This window comes from Triticum dicoccoides, chromosome 2A (genome assembly GCF_002162155.2).
Source record: "Triticum dicoccoides isolate Atlit2015 ecotype Zavitan chromosome 2A, WEW_v2.0, whole genome shotgun sequence".
Lineage (NCBI taxonomy): Eukaryota > Viridiplantae > Streptophyta > Magnoliopsida > Poales > Poaceae > Triticum > Triticum dicoccoides.
This window is the reverse complement of record NC_041382.1, coordinates 378,991,954-379,008,925: the sequence shown is the minus strand read 5'-3', so window position 1 is coordinate 379,008,925 and position 16,972 is coordinate 378,991,954. Positions and strand designations below refer to the sequence as shown.

Sequence of the window (16,972 nt, the reverse complement as noted above, 5' to 3'; positions counted from 1 at the left end):
GTCATGATGTCCAAAAATATACAATACTTGGATGGATAATCAAAGTTTGTATTAAAAATAACATTTTCAACATACCTCGTTGGCTGACCAACTGCTTGTATGGTAAAGGTGAAAACACCAATCCGAAGCATTGATATCTCCTGGCCCTCTTACCGTTGCATGTAGAAATCATATTGGGCTAAAAAGCCATTGAGTTGTTTGTATACGAATGGTGACATCTAGTCAAAACCAGACTGGAGCAGTTTGCTAACGGTTTAGAATCTGATCATGTACTGACAACTAAGCGTTGAAAGTCAAGCCGGGTTGTAATGAACACCGGTTTGTCAGAAAAATGTTTATAAATCCCTTATCATAAAAATAGCAAAAATACAAGAAATATGCAAGGCTTTTCATGGGCTGCCAGGCCCTAAATCGAGGCTTTTCATGGGCTGCCAGGCCACTAAGTTAAACCATTTTACAAAGCCTTTTTAAGATGGACCTAAATCTTTAACCAATCACCGATTTAACTTTGACAAGTTCAAGGTCCATGGGATTGACTTGTCAAACGTTCGATGGGTCATACCAGGTTTACCTGGACGGAGTGACTTACTTAAAGATGCAGGATAACCCGGGGTTTTAGGTGAATACACCTGGCTTCCAAGCCTGGCTTGATAGCCTATTACAAGGGTTCAAAACTCATTGTTCTTTGAGAAGCAAAGAGCCCCTAGGTAATGTGTGAGCTGTGCTCGGTGGTTACCTATGTTTGAGTTGTGCTTAATGCAACAGACTCTCTTTGGCTCCAGATAATTTCCTTTTGACTTAACGCCTATCAAGAGGTGTAGCTATGGTGTGACAACAACCAAGCCCCCTAGTGATATCCCTTTGTGGTGTTAAACCGATCAAGTGGTGTAGCTATGGTTCAGATACGACCAAGCCCCCTAGTGATTTTCTTTATATCCGTATGGCCGCAGAGGCCGGTTTAACAAAACTCTGCTTTGTTAGTAGAAACTCTTGTAGGCTCACACACGATGTAAAAAGAACAGAGACCCCGCTTTATTTGAGGTTCTGGTTTATTATATAATATATACATTGTCATAAATATGTACATAGAAAGAGCCTGTGGCTCAAGTATAGTAAGGCCGAAGAAGAGCTATATTCCACGGCCGCTTGGTCTCCTCCTCCGATTTACGTGAGTCTTTGTGCTCTCGAACATCAATGAGGTAGTATGACCCATTGTGCAGATTCTTCCTGACCACAAAAGGTCCTTCCCAAGGTGGGGATAATCTGTGCATATCAGTCTGATCCTGGATGAGGCAGAGCACCAGATCGCCCTCTTGAAAAGTTCTGGTCTTAACTCGGCGACTGTGATAACGTCGGAGATCTTGTTGATAAATCGCCGAACGTGCTGCTGCGAGATCACGCTCCTCATCTAACTGGTCCAGTGAATCCTGACGTGCCTTCTCATTATCAGCTTCAACATAAGCTGCCACACAGGGCGAGTCGTGACGGATGTCACTAGGAAGAACCGCCTCTGCTCCATAAACCATGAGGAAAGGTGTGTAACCCGTAGATCTGTTAGGTGTGGTGTTGATGCTCCATAACACAGAAGGTAATTCCTCCACCCAGCAACCCGGTGTCCGCTTCAAAGGAACCATAAGCCGGAGTTTAATACCTCACAAAATTTCTTGATTTTCCCTTTCCGCTTGACCATTAGATTGGGGGTGAGACACTGATGCTATATCAAGCCGGATGTGCTCAGGTTGGCCAAATTCCTCCATCTCTCCATTTGACAGATTAGTACCATTATCAGTTATAATACTGTGTGGAAAGCCAAACCAGAATATCACCTTTTTGATGAACTGAACCTCCGTGGCCGCATCACACTTACTGACTGGCTCTGGTTCCACCCATTTGGTGAACTTGTCAACTGCCACTAATAAGTGGGTCTTTTTGTCCTTGGATCGCTTGAAGGGTCCAACCATATCAAGCCCCCAAGTCGCAAACGGCCAAGTTATTGGAATCATCCTCAACTCCTAAGCCGGAATATGAGCACGGCGTGCGAATTTTTGACAACCGTCACATCTTTTGACTAAATCCTCCGCATCAGCGTGAGCTGTTAACCAATAAAAACCGTGGCGAAAAGCTTTAGCTACCAAAGACTTTGAACCGGCGTGGTGACCACAATCCCCTTCATGGATTTCTCGCAAAATCTCACAACCCTCTTGAGGAGAGACACAACGCTGAATTGCCCCTGAGACGCTGTAACGATGTAACTCTTCGTTGATTATGGTCATCGACTTGGAACGCCGGATTATCTGCCGGGCCGAGGTTTCATCCTCCGGTAACTCGCCCCGGTTCATGTAAGCCAGATATGGGATTGTCCAATCCGGTATGACATGCAAAGCTGCCACCAATTGAGCCTCCGGGTCAGGAATAGCCAACTCCTCCTCTGTTCAAAGGTATTGATACACGCCGGCTCAAAGCCGCAATCCGACCGGCCAAACGTCGAACATCATTGATACACGCCGATTTAGCCAAAGATGTAATTGCTGAGATTTTTTCCGGATTAGCCTCAATGCCTCTGTTTGACACCAGAAAACCCAAGAGTTTGCCTGCCGGGACACCAAAGACACACTTTTCCGGATTGAGCATCATCTTGTAAACCCGGAGGTTGTCAAAGGTTTCTCTGAAATCATCTATCAATGTTTCCTCCTTCCTGGACTTTATCACAATATCATCCACATATGCATGAACATTGCGCCCAATCTGCTTATGAAGACAATTCTGAACACAGCGTTGATAAGTCGTCTGGGCACTCTTGAGCCCAAAGGGCATGGAGACATAGCAGAAGGCTCCAAAAGGAGTTATAAAAGTTGTCTTCTCCTGGTCCTTAACTGCCATTTTGATCTGATGATAACCAGAATAAGCATCCAGAAAACACAAACGGTCACAACCCGCCGTAGCATCAATAATCTGATCAATACGAGGGAGGGCAAAGGGATCTGCAGGGCAAGCCTTGTTCAAGTTTGTGTAATCTACACACATATGCCAAGTGTCGTTTTTCTTAAGAACCAGCACCGGATTAGACAACCATTCCGGGTGAAAGACCTCCACGATAAACCCTGCGGCCAACAACCGAGCTACCTCTTCAGCAATAGCCTTGCGCCTTTCTTCATTGAAGCGGTGGAGAAACTGCCGGACCGGTTTAAACTTAGGATCAATGTTAAGTGTGTGCTCAGCGAGTTCCCTCGGTACACCTGGCATGTCAGAAGGTTTCCATGCAAAGATGTCCCGGTTCTCACGGATGAACTCGACGAGCGCGCTTTCCTATTTGGGATCCAGGTTAGCGCTAATGCTGAACTGCTTGGATGAATCACCACGAACAAAATCAACCATCTTAGTATCTGTGCCCAATTTAAATTTCAACGCCGGATCGTGTTCCGTAGTTGGCTTTTTCAAAGAAGTCATATCTGTCGGATCAACTTTGTCTTTATAAAACTTCAGCTCCTCCGTGGCACAAACCGACTCGGTATAAGCCACATCACCTTCCTCACATTCCAAAGCGATCTTCCTACTCCCATGTACTGTGATTGTCCCCTTATGACCTGGCATTTTAAGCTGTAGATAAACATAACACGGCCTCGCCATGAACTTAGCATAAGCCGGTCGCCCAAACAAAGCGTGATACGGACTTTTGATTTTTACCACCTCAAAAAGTCAATGTTTCTGATCTTGAATCATGATCATCTCCAAAATCCACCTCTAAGGCTATCTTGCCCACTGGATATGCAGACTTACCAGGCACCACATCATGGAAAACGGTGTTTGACGGTTTAAGATTCTTATCTGTCAACCCCATACAACGCAAGGTATCATAATATAGAATGTTGAAACTACTTCCCCCATCCATGAGTACCTTAGTGAACTTATATCCCCCAACTTGAGGGGCCACCACTAAGGCCAGATGACACGGATTGTCAACCCCGGGCGGGTGATCCTCTCTACTCCATAAAATGGGTTGCTCAGACCAGCGCAAATACTGAAGCACCGCCGGTTCAACAGAGTTCACCGCCCTCTTGTGAAGCTTCTGATCACGCTTACACAAGCTAGTAGTGAAGACATGATATTGCCCACTATTTAACTGCTTAGGATTGCTTTGATAACCCGACTACTGCGGTTGGTGGTTCCCCTGATGGTTGTAACCTCCCTGGTTGCCCTTGTTCCCTTGATTGTTGTGTCCGGTTTGATTGCCCTGAAATCCTGAACCGGAGATGTCGCCTCCGTAACCCACCCCGTGGAAACCACCTCCAGAACCGCCGGGCGGGCCATTATCGTATTGAAACATATTGGAGTTCTTGAAATCTCGCATGATATAACAATCCTTCCAAAGATGCGATGCTGGCTTCTCCTTTGATCCATGCTTTGGACAGGGTTGATTTAACAGGCGCTCCAAATTAGGGCCTGAACCTCCGCCCCTCTGGGGCTGCTTGCCCTTACGGCGCTGACCATTCTCCTGAGCATTGGTGTTAGCCACAAAATCCAAACTGTTGTCGGCCTTGCGCTTACCACTATTCCCATGGCCTGCCGGATTATGCTGCTGACCCTTGGTGTTGCCATTCTTTTTCCCTTTCCCCGGTTTGTCCTCCTCTGAGTCAAGGTCTTTGGTATTATCTGAATCGGCATACTTAACCAAAGCGGCCATAAGCGTTGACATATCATTGCAGTGACGTTTGAGCCTTCCTAACTTCTGTTTGAGCGGCAGAAAACGGCAATTGCCCTCCAACCTTAGCACTGCGGTATCTGCATTGATACGATCCGATGAATGCAAAATAGTTGAGACCCGCTTTACCCAATGGGTCGTGGACTCCCCATCCTCTTGGACACAAGCGGCCAGATCCACAATTGATATGGGCTGCTTACAAGTATCTTTGAAGTTCTGGATAAACCGGTGCTTCAATTTGGCCCATGATCCGACAGAGTTAGTTGGTAAGCTCTTCAACCAAGTACGAGGTGTTCCTTCCAACATCATGGTGAAATATTTAGCACATACTGCTTCATCCACATCTAACATCTCCATTGCCATCCCGTAGCTTTCAACCCATGCCTCTGGTTGCAGATCGGCGGTGTAATTGGGTACCTTACGAGGTCCTTTGAAATCCTTGGGCAGTCGCACATTACGCAAAGCGGGGGTGAGACATGGCACCCCTAAGGAACTGAACACCACACTTGGCTCTACTGAAGCGGTAGGGTGAACCGGAGTAGGTTGACGGGCTCCATGCAGAGCTGCTAACTCGGCCTCTCGACGTGCGCGACCATGATCCACCACATCCTGTGCATTAGCACCTCCCCCTGCCGGGTTGTGCCCTCGCGGCGAGTTACGGCGACGTGCACTGCTTGACACGGCCGGTTCATCCTCAACGTGCCTGATGTAGCTCCGGCTTGGACGGGGGGGGGGTGGAATGAATCCTCTCATGACTGTGCGAATAAGCCTGCTGCTGGTTTAGAGCTGTTTGAAGGAGATCTCTGGCCCATCGTGCCTCAATCGCAACTGGTGATTCGCCGTCGGTTGGGAGGGCTGCCAACTGTGAAGCGGCGGCCACAATGTTGTCCAACGGGTTGGAGTAATGCCCGAGGGGTGTTGGAACATACTGTGGCACAATGTTGTTTTGACGAGGCGGGTCCATCGTGCGCGGCTGAACCGGCGCTCCTGTTCCTGGCGCATCCGTTCGGTTTAATATTGGTTGGTTACTAGTTCCTGCTCCTGGCATGTTGAAGAGATTTCTTGGCTCATAACTCGGCGGAAGATGCGATCGGTATATTCTTCTCATGACTTCCTCTGAAGCATTCTGATCCAGCCTAAGCCGGTAGGCCTGAGCTTCCAACTCGGCCCGTTCTATAGCCATCCTAGCGTTCAATGCCGCTAGGTCTGCTTTAGCCTGAGTTATCTGATCTTTCACCTTTGCGATCTCCGCATTGTGCTGATCTCGGGCTGCTGCATCCACCTCCGCGGCCATCAGTGTTGCCAAAGCGTCGAACAAGTCAGACAGAACTTGAGCCGGAGGTGGCGCAGAGCTCCCTGCTCCCGCCGGCGTGGCTGTTGCTGAACCGGAGAGCATTGCTGCGGCGGTTGATGAGTGGGGCGCTGATTATGTACCGGCCATGAAGATAGCGGCCCGGTTTGGCAGATCAGGGGAGTCCAGAATACTGTTGCCCTCGGAACCTCCACTAAACCGGCCATCCTGCAACTGATAGAGCGATTCGGTTTCTCCAGAAGACTCGTCATCGGAGCAGACAACAGTTTCTCCATGGGATGCCGGTCCGTCCTCATATTCTGCTCCATGGACGACACCTACGAAAACATGCTTTGCTATGGGCCGAACCGGGGAAGGGCTTGCACGCTGAGCCGTCTCGATTGAATCGGCCTCGAGGCCCGGTTCAAGGCCCGGTTCGCCAATCTTGCCGATGAAGACGTGAATCCCACCAAAGGGGACCTGGTACCCGTATTCGATTGAATCGGCCTCGGGGCCCCATCCCGCGTTGTCGATGTAGAGTTTGCCGCGACGACTCTTCGTCATCTGGCCCACAGCATATCCCTTGAGTCCATCAAAGCTACCCTTCAAGAACTCGAAACCATCGTGCGATAGCCCCATGGTGGGCGCCAACTGTCGTGGATTTGTCACGGCAAATGTCCTTGTGAAAGGACTTAGTCATGGAGCCATCGCAACGGGTTAGCTTAAAGGGGTTAAACCGGACAAGGGGACACGGGGAGTTTATACTAGTTCGGCCCCTTCGATGAAGGTAAAAGCCTACGTCTAGTTGTGATTGGTATTGTTAGGGTTTCGATGACCAGTGAGCGAATCCGCTTTGAATGGCCCTCGAGTTGTTGTTTTTTCCTCCTCAAACCGTGGTCGGGTCGTCCCTTTATATACACAGGTTGACGCCCGCCAGTTTACAGAGTCCCGAGGCCGGATCATAGAGGTGTCCGGCTCGGTCTCTATTCCTCTAACTTACAATACAAGTTTACATGATAAAGTCGGTTCACATCTACAGGCTTTAATCCGTCTTTGGGCCTTGGGCCTTCTTAAAGCGCCAGGATCTTCTCATCTTCATGGGCTTCAATCTTCATGGAGCTAATCTGGCCATGCCTAGCCGGTTTACCTCCAGTAACTATATCCCCAACACTGCCCGTTTCTTTTGTTCCTCACAAACAGTTAATTGAGCTAAACCGTATGCCCTGCATCGCACACACAACTAAAATCTGAATTGTGTTTAATGCATCCTCCATCGCAAAAGTTTTGCACCTTTTTCACGGTTTTTTACACCATCGTTTGCGATTATGGCATCGCACACGGATTCGTTGAAGGGTCTCTGATCCTAGTCTTGCGTTAGCACCATCCTGCAATAGTGTGTAGGTGGTCCTTGAAGATGCGGAGTGTGCTGAGGAGCATGTTCTCAATTTCAAGGGATCGATCAAGGGTCATCGAGTGCTCAACCGCAACAGGGCATGCGGCCATTTGGCACTGATTACCGACTACTTTTCCCTTGATGCACTCTTCGTTGACCATTTTGGCCGGCGTTTTTGAATGCGCAAGACTGTCTTCGTTCGTTTGTACCATAGCGTCCAGTCCTATGATGACTACTTCGTCTTGAAGAAGGACGGTGTGGGAACGATTGGCTTCTCTGGTTACCAGAAGTGCACAGCCGCACTCTGGATGCTTGCATATGGCACGATCGCTGATTCGTGGGATGAGTACCTACGGATGTCTGGGAGCACATGCGGAGATGCCATGGTCAGATTTGCAACTTCCATGGTTGAGGTGTTTGGACCTCGGTACCTAAGAGAACCAACTGTGCCAGGCACCGAGAGTCTCTTGGCAATCTTAGAAGCAAAAGGGTGCCCAGGTTTGCTTGGATCTCTTGACTGCATGCATTGAAAATGAAAGAACTGCCCAAAGGCTTTACAAGGTCAATATCACGGTCGTGTTAAGAAGCCCACCATCATTCTTGAAGCAGTTGCATCACATGATCTTTGGATTTGGCATATGCCCGGGTCTCACAATGACATCAATGTGCTCCAACAATCAGCATTGTTTGCGAGGATAACTGAAGGAAAAGTTCCTCCTTGCCACTATACTATCAATGGACATGAGTACAACATGGAATACTATCTGGTTGACGATATCTATCCTCCATGGGCTATCTTTATCAGCACCATCTCTAACACAGTTAGCTAGAAAAAGTCTCATTTTGCCCAAAGACAAGAAGCAGCTAGAAAGATGTCGAGAGACATTTGGAATTCCGCATATCCTTTTTGCAGTTGTTCGTGGACCTGCCAAACAATGGGATCCGGAGACCTTATGGGAGGTGATGACATGTTGTGTGGTCATGCACAACAATGACCGTCGAGGATGAGGGTGAGGATGCTGCCGCAGCTCTAGAATATGAGAACATGGGTAATCCTATCAAACTTCCAGACCAGAATCCAGCCACATTTGAAGAGTTTATTCAAATGCATCAACAAATTCGGCATCGACCAACTCACAAACAGCTGAAGGAAGATCTGATTAAGCATTAATGGGCAGTTAAAGGGGACAACAATGTTGAAATGTAATATTTGAACTTTTTAAAATTTGAGCTAGTGTTGCATGCAGCTATTTGAACGTTTGTACTCTATGTATGCGGCTATTTGAACGTGTGGACTTAAAAAAATGAGTGAGTGCAGCTACTTGAACACTTGAATTGTATGTATGCGGCTATTTGAATGTGCAGACTTGAAAAAAAATGAGTGAGGCCGGATGCATGCAAGCAGCTTGGATGGCAGCCTCCCACATCAGGCGGCTTGGATGGCAGCCTTCCACATCCGTGTCCGCGAACTAGTCCCCAGGCACCGTCCATAGACGAATGGGAGAGGAAATTTACGGGTCACCGTTGGAGATGACCTAAGTCACTTAATTTACTCGATTAAAGACATAACATGCGCAGTGGGTTTGCACATCCACTATTTCATCGAGTGAATCAAGTGCCACTTGTTCCTCTTCTTTACATCAATGCATGCATTTAACTTCTTTCAGCGGATTAGCAAGTCGAGATTACTGAAGTGTCACGGCTACGGCAATTTCTGTCCAGACACGAATACATGGAAGTTCCAAGGTTCAATCTCGAAAAAGGAGAAAAGTATCAGATTTCATATCATCCTCCAAGCACCAATGGGCAGCCATGAACATCACAATTTTCCAAGTACTCATTTGCTATTATTATTTTTATTACACCGATTCTCTGGAATCTGTGCAGTTCGCCAGCAAGCAGTTGGAGCAATGTCTTTTGGAGGCCATCTTCTAGAAGAACTCTTCATAGCTCTCTATGGTGAACGATTGCCATCCATCAAGAGTGAGTGCCTTTGCTCATATCAGTGGATTCCTATTGACATCTTTGTACAGCAGGTACCTAGACTTGGTTTTACCAAGGGCAGCATACCTGGAACAGCAAGGCAACAGCCATGAGCTGCCTACAAAAGCCAAGTCCATCAATGATGAACGCAAAGTTCGCACACACTAACCATTGAGGCACAAATGGCGCCATCCAAATGGTATCGCCTGCTTGCACCGGATACCTGTATCATCAATGCAAAATACTCTATAGTGGAATATGGAACATTATGGAATATATGCCAGTAGCAAACAGCAGTTGACGTTTTACTTTCAGGAAAGAACACTGTATGTTTGGCTTTGAGAACATAATGTCACAATTCTAAGTCAAAAATATGCAAACATTTGAAGGGCAATGGACGGAAAAAGAATAATAATAGATGGTAAATTATGCATATTAAAAACAATCCCGCATATTACTCCCTCCATCCCAAAATAAGTGTCTCAACCTTAATACAACTTTATACTAAAGTTAGTACAAAGTTGAGACATTTATTTTGGAACGGAGGGAGTAGAAGTTACTGTGTGTCAGCACACCTGACATGGCGGCCCCGCCACGCAGCGACCCCAACGGCTCGCCCACGCCACCAAGACTGCCGCGGGCTCGCAAGAGCAACCCTCGAGTGAGTGGGCCGGAGTGGGTGTAAGTGTGGCCCGGCCCAGCGGCTGCCACTACTTAACCTAGCCTCGACCTCCAAGCCAATCATCCAGTGGATCAGGCAAACAACAACAGGCGGCTACCTACTTTCCAATTCCCCATTCTTGTAATCCCTAGTTCGTTCTAATCCAATACAGCTATCCGAATTCGAGTTACTAGAATCCGATCAAGAGAACTCCATCCAGTCCCTCACATCTGGTATCAGAGACAACCACCACCACTTCCCTACTCCGATCTGGCTCTGTTCGTCGAAACCAGGCGTCTTCGTCAAGCCCGCGTATAGATCGAGGCCATGGATTCCACCATGAAGGAGTACATGGACAAGATCACCAAGTCCATGGACGAGTTCCGCATCGAGCTCCGAGGCAACACGGCCGCGATCCACGCGCACACGGCCAAGCTGGACGATCTGGTCGCATGGCGGCCCGATCTGGAGCATCGCGTCGATCAGCTCACCAACGCGGTAGCGGAACTGCAACAAGGGCGACCGCCTGCGGCGGCGGCGCTCGGTGTGGCACCGCAGGGATCGTCGACGACTGCTCCCACCCTTGCTGCGGTCGGCGTTCACCCTGGCGCCGAACCGACCGCGCAGGGGCGGCCACACGGGTCCGAGGACCACTGCGACGCCTTCCTCCACCGGGAGCAGAGGCTGGCCACGCCGCCAGCGCCCCTCCCGGGCACTGGTCAGTACTCCCTGCAGTCGCCTGGTCCTGTAGTTTCCCCTTTCTCTCATGCTAGTCAACTGCTCGCCGGATTGGGACAAGCCCATCCTTCTGCGGTGTTTCCACAGTTCACCGGCGAGAACCCAAAACTGTGGAAGACATTATGTGAGCAGTACTTCGGCATGTTTGGAATTCATTCCACATTTTGGGTACCCATGGCTGCACTCAATTTCTCTGGCCCTGCATCCATATGGTTGCAATCAGTTCAGAACAAATTGTCTGACTACGATTGGGAATCCTTTGCTACGATTGGGAATCCTTTGCTGCTTTACTCTGTACGCGATTTGGTAGAGACAGGCATCAGCATCTGATCCGTCAGTTCTATACAATTCGACAGACCACTTCGGTTGCAGATTATATTGAGCGTTTTGAATCAATAATGAATCATTTGGTCTCATACTCTGACAACACTCACCCGTATTTTTACTTGACTCGTTTTGTCGAGGGTCTTCGGGCGGACATCCGTGCTGTGGTTCTGGTGCAGAGACCACCGGATCTGGATACGGCGTGTTCGCTCGCCTTGCTCCAGGAGGAAGTCGCGGGATGCAGATGCCATCACCGCGTGCGGTGGACACGGGACCGCGACCAGGAGGAGCGCTTCCTCTACCACCTCCTCCACCGCGCCCGACGCCTGCTCCAGCAACACCCGCTGCTGTCGATCGTCGTGGACTCGACGGCGCCCGCACGGACAGCTCCAAGGTCAAGGCGCTACGTGAGTATCGACGTGCTCGAGGGCTCTGCTTCAAATGCGGTGAGCGCTGGGGCCATGATCATACATGCCCCACCACCGTACAACTCCACGTGGTCGAGGAACTTCTGGAACTCTTCGCATCGATCCTGTTCTTGATCATGAGCAAACGCAGCCGGTGGAGACTGCTATGGCCATTTCCAAGCATGCCCTGACAGGTGACACATCGCCAAAGGCATTCCAAGTTCACGCATGGCTCCAGGGGCACGAAATACTCATGCTGGTGGACTCCGGCAGCTCCACATCATTTGTAGATGCTCAATTGGCTGCCAGATTGGAAGGAGTGGTTCCATTGGCTCGTGCAGGGCGTGTCAAAGTGGCAGGCGGAGGGGAACTTCAATGCCGAGCTTCCATTCCTCAGTGCAAGTAGTTTTCGCAAGGACATGAGTTTGTGACTGATATGAAGGTTCTGGAATTGGGTACTTATGCTGCCATCTTTGGAATGGACTGGTTGGAGCAGAACAGCCCGATGACAGTCGACTGGAAGGGCAAGCACATTGCTATTCCATCACCTGGTGGGGTAGTGCATATCCATCAACTTCTTCATGTCCGGTTATCAACAGTATGCAGCTAGGCAGCTTGTGTCGCCAAGGGGCTGTCTCACACATGGTTCAGTTGTATCAAGTCACCTTGGGGGACGGAGAAGCACAAGAGGCTACCCCCGAATGCATTCAGGAGATACTGGAGCAATACCCTGATGTTTTTCAAGAACCAGAAGGGCTTCCCCCTCGGCATAACTGTGACCATCACATACCACTGGTGCCGGGGGCACAGCCAGTGAACATTCGTCCATACCGGCACAAACCTGAGCATAAGACAGAGATTGAGGAACAAGTGGCAGAACTACTCAAACAGGGTGTCATCAGACGCAGTGCTAGCCCGTTTGCATCCCCGGTGATTTTAGTAAAAAAGAAGGACGGCACATGACGCCTCTGCGTAGATTATCGCCATCTCAATGCTATGACCACAGTGCCCAAATTTCCAGTACCAGTAATTGAGGAGCTGCTTGACGAACTACACGGAGCAGTCTGGTTCTCCAAACTTGATCTTCGAGCAGGCTATCACCAGATCCGTATTGCCGACGGTGAAGAATACAAAACAGCCTTCACAACTCATTCTGGGCACTTCGAGTTCCTGGTGCTATCGTTTGGACTGGCAGGAGGACCGGCGACGTTTATAGGGGCTGTTACTGACACCTTGCATCCTCTCTTACGCAAGTGTGTGCTGCTGTTCTTTGACGACATACTAGTCTTCAGCCGTACTTTGAAGGATCATGCTGCCCATCTGGCGCAAGTTTTGCAGCTGTTGCGTCGCGACCAATGGAAGGTCAAGGCTTCGAAATGTTGTTTTGGCCAGCGCCAGTTATCTTACCTGGGCCACGTGATCAGTGACAAAGGTGTGGCCACCGAGCCAAGCAAAGTGCAGGCAGTAGCTCAATGGCCTACACCAGTGAATGTTAAGGAAGTCAGGCGTTTCCTAGGCCTGGCAGGATACTAGCGCCGATTCGTACGACACTTTGGCATTGTGGCGCGGCCAATGTTCAACCTCCTCAAGAAAGGAACCCCGTTTGTCTGGACGCAAGCGACTGAGGAGTCATTCCAACTACTGAAACAAGGTCTTGTTACTGCTCCTGTACTTGCCCTACCGGACTTCTCAAAGCCTTTTGTCGTCAAAACAGATGCATGCGACGCTGGCGTCGGGGCAATCCTGCAGCAACAGGGGCACCCAATTGCCTATATGAGCAAAGCACTGTCACCCAAGTATAGGGGGTTGTCCACCTATGAAAAAGAATATCTGGCAGTGGTAGTAGCCGTAGACCAATGGCGCCCATATCTCCAACACAGCGAATTCGTCATACAGACTGATCAGAAGAGCCTGGTGCATTTAGAAGAGCAAAGACTCACGACCCCTTGGCAGCAAAAAGCATTTACCAAGCTTCTCGGTCTTCGCTACACCATCAAGTACAGAAAAGGGACAGAAAATGGGGGTGCGGATGCTCTTTCCCGTGCTACCCACGCTGAGCAATTGCAAGCCATATCCTCTTGTCAACCTAGTTGGATGGAAGACATCATTGCCAGCTACAATTCAAATCCACAAGCCCAGAAACTGCTGGAACAGTTAGCCATTAGAGCAGATCCAAAAGGACGCTTCACTCTCGAGCAAGGCATCTTACGATTCAGGGGACGCATCTGGCTAGGAGGCAGCACAGCAATGCAACAGCAGATTATCAAGGCGTTTCATGATACCCCTCTTGGAGGCCACTCGGGCTTCCCAGTAACATGGCGCCGGGTACGCCGTCTCTTTGCTTGGGCCAAAATGAAAACACACATTCAACACTATGTACGTTGCTGCCCTACTTGCCAACAGGCCAAGCCAGACCGAGCCGCTTACCCTGGACTGCTCGAACCCTTGCCGGTGCCCAAGGAATCCTGGGAGATGATCACAATGGATTTCATCGACGGACTCCCAACTTCTGGAGGTGTGAACTGCATTCTGGTAATCGTTGACAAGCTGACAAAATTTGCTCACTTTCTGCCCCTAGCACACCCTTATACAGCCTCCAAAGTAGCACTGCTATACATGAACCAAGTCTACCGGCTACATGGATTTCCAGGGTCGATTGTGTCTGACCGTGATCCAGTATTTACAAGTCATTTCTGGCAAGAACTCTTCAAGTATGCAGGCACGGGTCTCAGAATGAGTTCAGCCAACCACCCGCAGACGGATGGCCAGACGGAGAGGGTTAACCAGTGCCTGGAAACCTTCCTCCACTGCTTCACGCAGGCGTGTCCCCGTCGATGGAGCTACTGGATTCCACTTGCCCAATTCTGGTACAACTCTTCCCATCATTCTGCCATTGGGATGTCACCATTTCGTGCCATGTATGGACATGAACCACGACAATGGGGGATTACTTCAACGACCGCTTGTTCAGTTCCGGCCCTTCGTTCTTGGCTGGATGAACGCGTTGTTGTGCAAGACCTGCTCCAACAGCATCTTCACCGAGCGAGGCAGTGCATGAAGCAACAAGCTGACAAAAAACGATCATTCCGAGCCTTTGAGGTGGGCAACTCAGTTTATCTTAAGCTGCAACCTTATATCCAAACTTCAGTGGCTTCCCGCGCCTGTCACAAGCTGGCCTTCCGTTTCTTTGGGCCCTTCAAGATTATTGGGCGGGTCAACGAGGTGGCCTACAAGCTTCAGCTGCCACCCCAGGCGCAAGTGCACCCCGTAGTGAGCTCCCAACTTATCCTGACATACCTTCAGTGCCAGTGGCAGTCCTTGAACGTCGCTGGCGCAAACGGCGCGGGGCTATGGTGGAACAAGTGCTGGTCCGGTGATCCAACCCAGCAGCAGTGGCTGATTCATGGGAGGACAAAGTGGCTCTGCAAGCTCGATTCCCAGCCGCTGAAGCTTGGGGACAAGCTTCTGCTCAAGAAGGGGGGGATGTCAGCACACCTGACATGGCGGCCCCGCCATGCAGCGACCCCAACGGCTCGCCCACGCCACCAAGACTGCCGCGGGCTCGCAAGAGCAACCCTCGAGTGAGTGGGCCGGAGTGGGTGTAAGTGTGGCCCGGCCCAGCGGCTGCCACTACTTAACCTAGCCTCGACCTCCAAGCCAATCATCCAGTGGATCAGGCAAACGGCAACGGTGGCTACCTACTTTCCAATTCCCCATTCTTGTAATCCCTAGTTCGTTGTAATCCAATACAGCTATCCGAATTCGAGCTACTAGTGAATCCGATCGAGAGAACTCCATCCAGTCCCTCACACTGTGTGTCAATAAGGTGGAGTAATTGCCTGTTCGGCAATGACTATGGAGCGCACATCTTCTAGTGCATCAGAACCAAGATATGACCTCTTTCATGAAACAACTTCCATCTCTAGTCATAAAACAAACAAGAAAATTTATACTGCATCCTTACCAGCTATTTCCCAATCGATATATTCCTTGTCCCTCTAAAAGCAGCAGCCCATGTTGATTGTAATGAACCTCCTAGTAGAATCAAATCGAAAAAGAAGACTGAGGCTTCAGAATAGGATCGGTGTTACTGCTGTGAACGTATGCATAGAAAATAGCATCACATATCCTCTGGTGAGAAGTTTTAGATTAAAAAACAGAATATGATCACAGTTCGCCCCATCAAACAGGCATTATCAAAATTATTAAAAGTAACATAATATACACACAAAGATGTACATACCTTCACATTGAGATACTCGCCTGGCTGAAAGTCCATTATCTGTAAGTGAGGGAGAAGCATATCAAGAAAGTCGTTCTTCAATCAACATTCAGAAGCAGACACTTCTAATCTGAATGAACAACTTCAGACTTTATGTTATGTTGTGGGGCCCACAACACCTAACCCGAAAATAAGCCATCAATGTAATTCTGAGTTGTACGGTATATTTTGTAAGATTCTTACTGGTCCCCTCTAATAAGAGTGGCGCAAAACCTTTTCCCACAACAAATGCTTCAACATGTAAAATATTTCTTTGTTCAGCTGAAAGTCAGTGAACAACTCCCCTTTTATTGTGATGGAAGTTGATGATTAACTCGAAGTGGACAAGAAATGATTTTAAATAAAATGCCTGGTTGGCTGGAACTCAACGTTGGGTCGAACAATTTATGACACAATAAGCAACTTAACCAGCAAAAGATAATCAAACTTACATGAATATTAAAGTCATAAGGTAGAGAAGTGGGTAGCAGCTTCCTCAGCTCAAATACCTGGTGAACAAGAGGCAAAGAATTTCAGGCCAGCACAGAAGACGGAACATTTTAACAGGAAAGAAAGCAACAATGTTTTATGGACGTTCAAAGTTGGCAAGGAGTCTATGTGGCAAAGACGATCAGAAACAAGACAAATTTGTGAGTGAGAGCAAGCCACATGTTAATATATACATCCATAAGTTTGTTGATTAGTGGTTCCTTCATCTGGAATACATATAGTACTATATAACAAAGACTTAATAAATGGCAGGCAATCCAAGTTAATAGGATCCTAGATATTGTAGGAAAGATGATGCAAAGAAAAATGTTGTACCTCTCCTGGGGTTTCAAGGAGGGGTTGCTTATCTGTTGAACCAACAACTAGATCAGCATGGTAATCCCCAATGGCTGTGTACCTAAAGGAACATAATTGCAACAGAACTTGGTATTAATTGAGTTAGCAGAAAACAGCAAAAAAGCACTGATGAAAGACACTTGTACAGTTGTACCTGAGTTAAGTGAATCGTGTTCAGAATAAAAGGGGAAAAGGGGCAATGGTTACAATAATAATTGACTAGATGTAGGCCAATATTTGTCATGGGAGGAAGGGAATGGGCTCCGCTCCGCTCCGCTCTCCCACCTAGCTCCGCTTAGCCCTCCCCCTCCACCAACCTCGCCGGCGTCCCCTGCAAGCCCCGGCGCCACCCAGCCTTCCTCCTCCACC

General features: G+C 48.8%; 1 protein-coding gene across 1 annotated transcript in view; it reads right to left on the bottom strand.

Annotated features, from left to right (window-relative positions):
* Positions 1-9,031: 9,031 nt before the first annotated feature.
* LOC119354617 (probable (S)-ureidoglycine aminohydrolase) overlaps positions 9,032-16,972 on the bottom strand; it is a 20,679-nt gene continuing 12,738 nt past the window's right edge. The window contains exons 7-12 of the mRNA XM_037621343.1: positions 16,583-16,664; positions 16,210-16,266; positions 15,740-15,778; positions 15,461-15,531; positions 9,536-9,589; positions 9,032-9,453 (exon numbers count right to left, since the gene is read on the bottom strand). Of these exons, the coding sequence (XP_037477240.1) occupies positions 9,381-9,453; positions 9,536-9,589; positions 15,461-15,531; positions 15,740-15,778; positions 16,210-16,266; positions 16,583-16,664 (376 nt within the window). The 3' untranslated portion in view covers positions 9,032-9,380. The remainder of the gene's footprint in view (positions 9,454-9,535; positions 9,590-15,460; positions 15,532-15,739; positions 15,779-16,209; positions 16,267-16,582; positions 16,665-16,972) is intronic.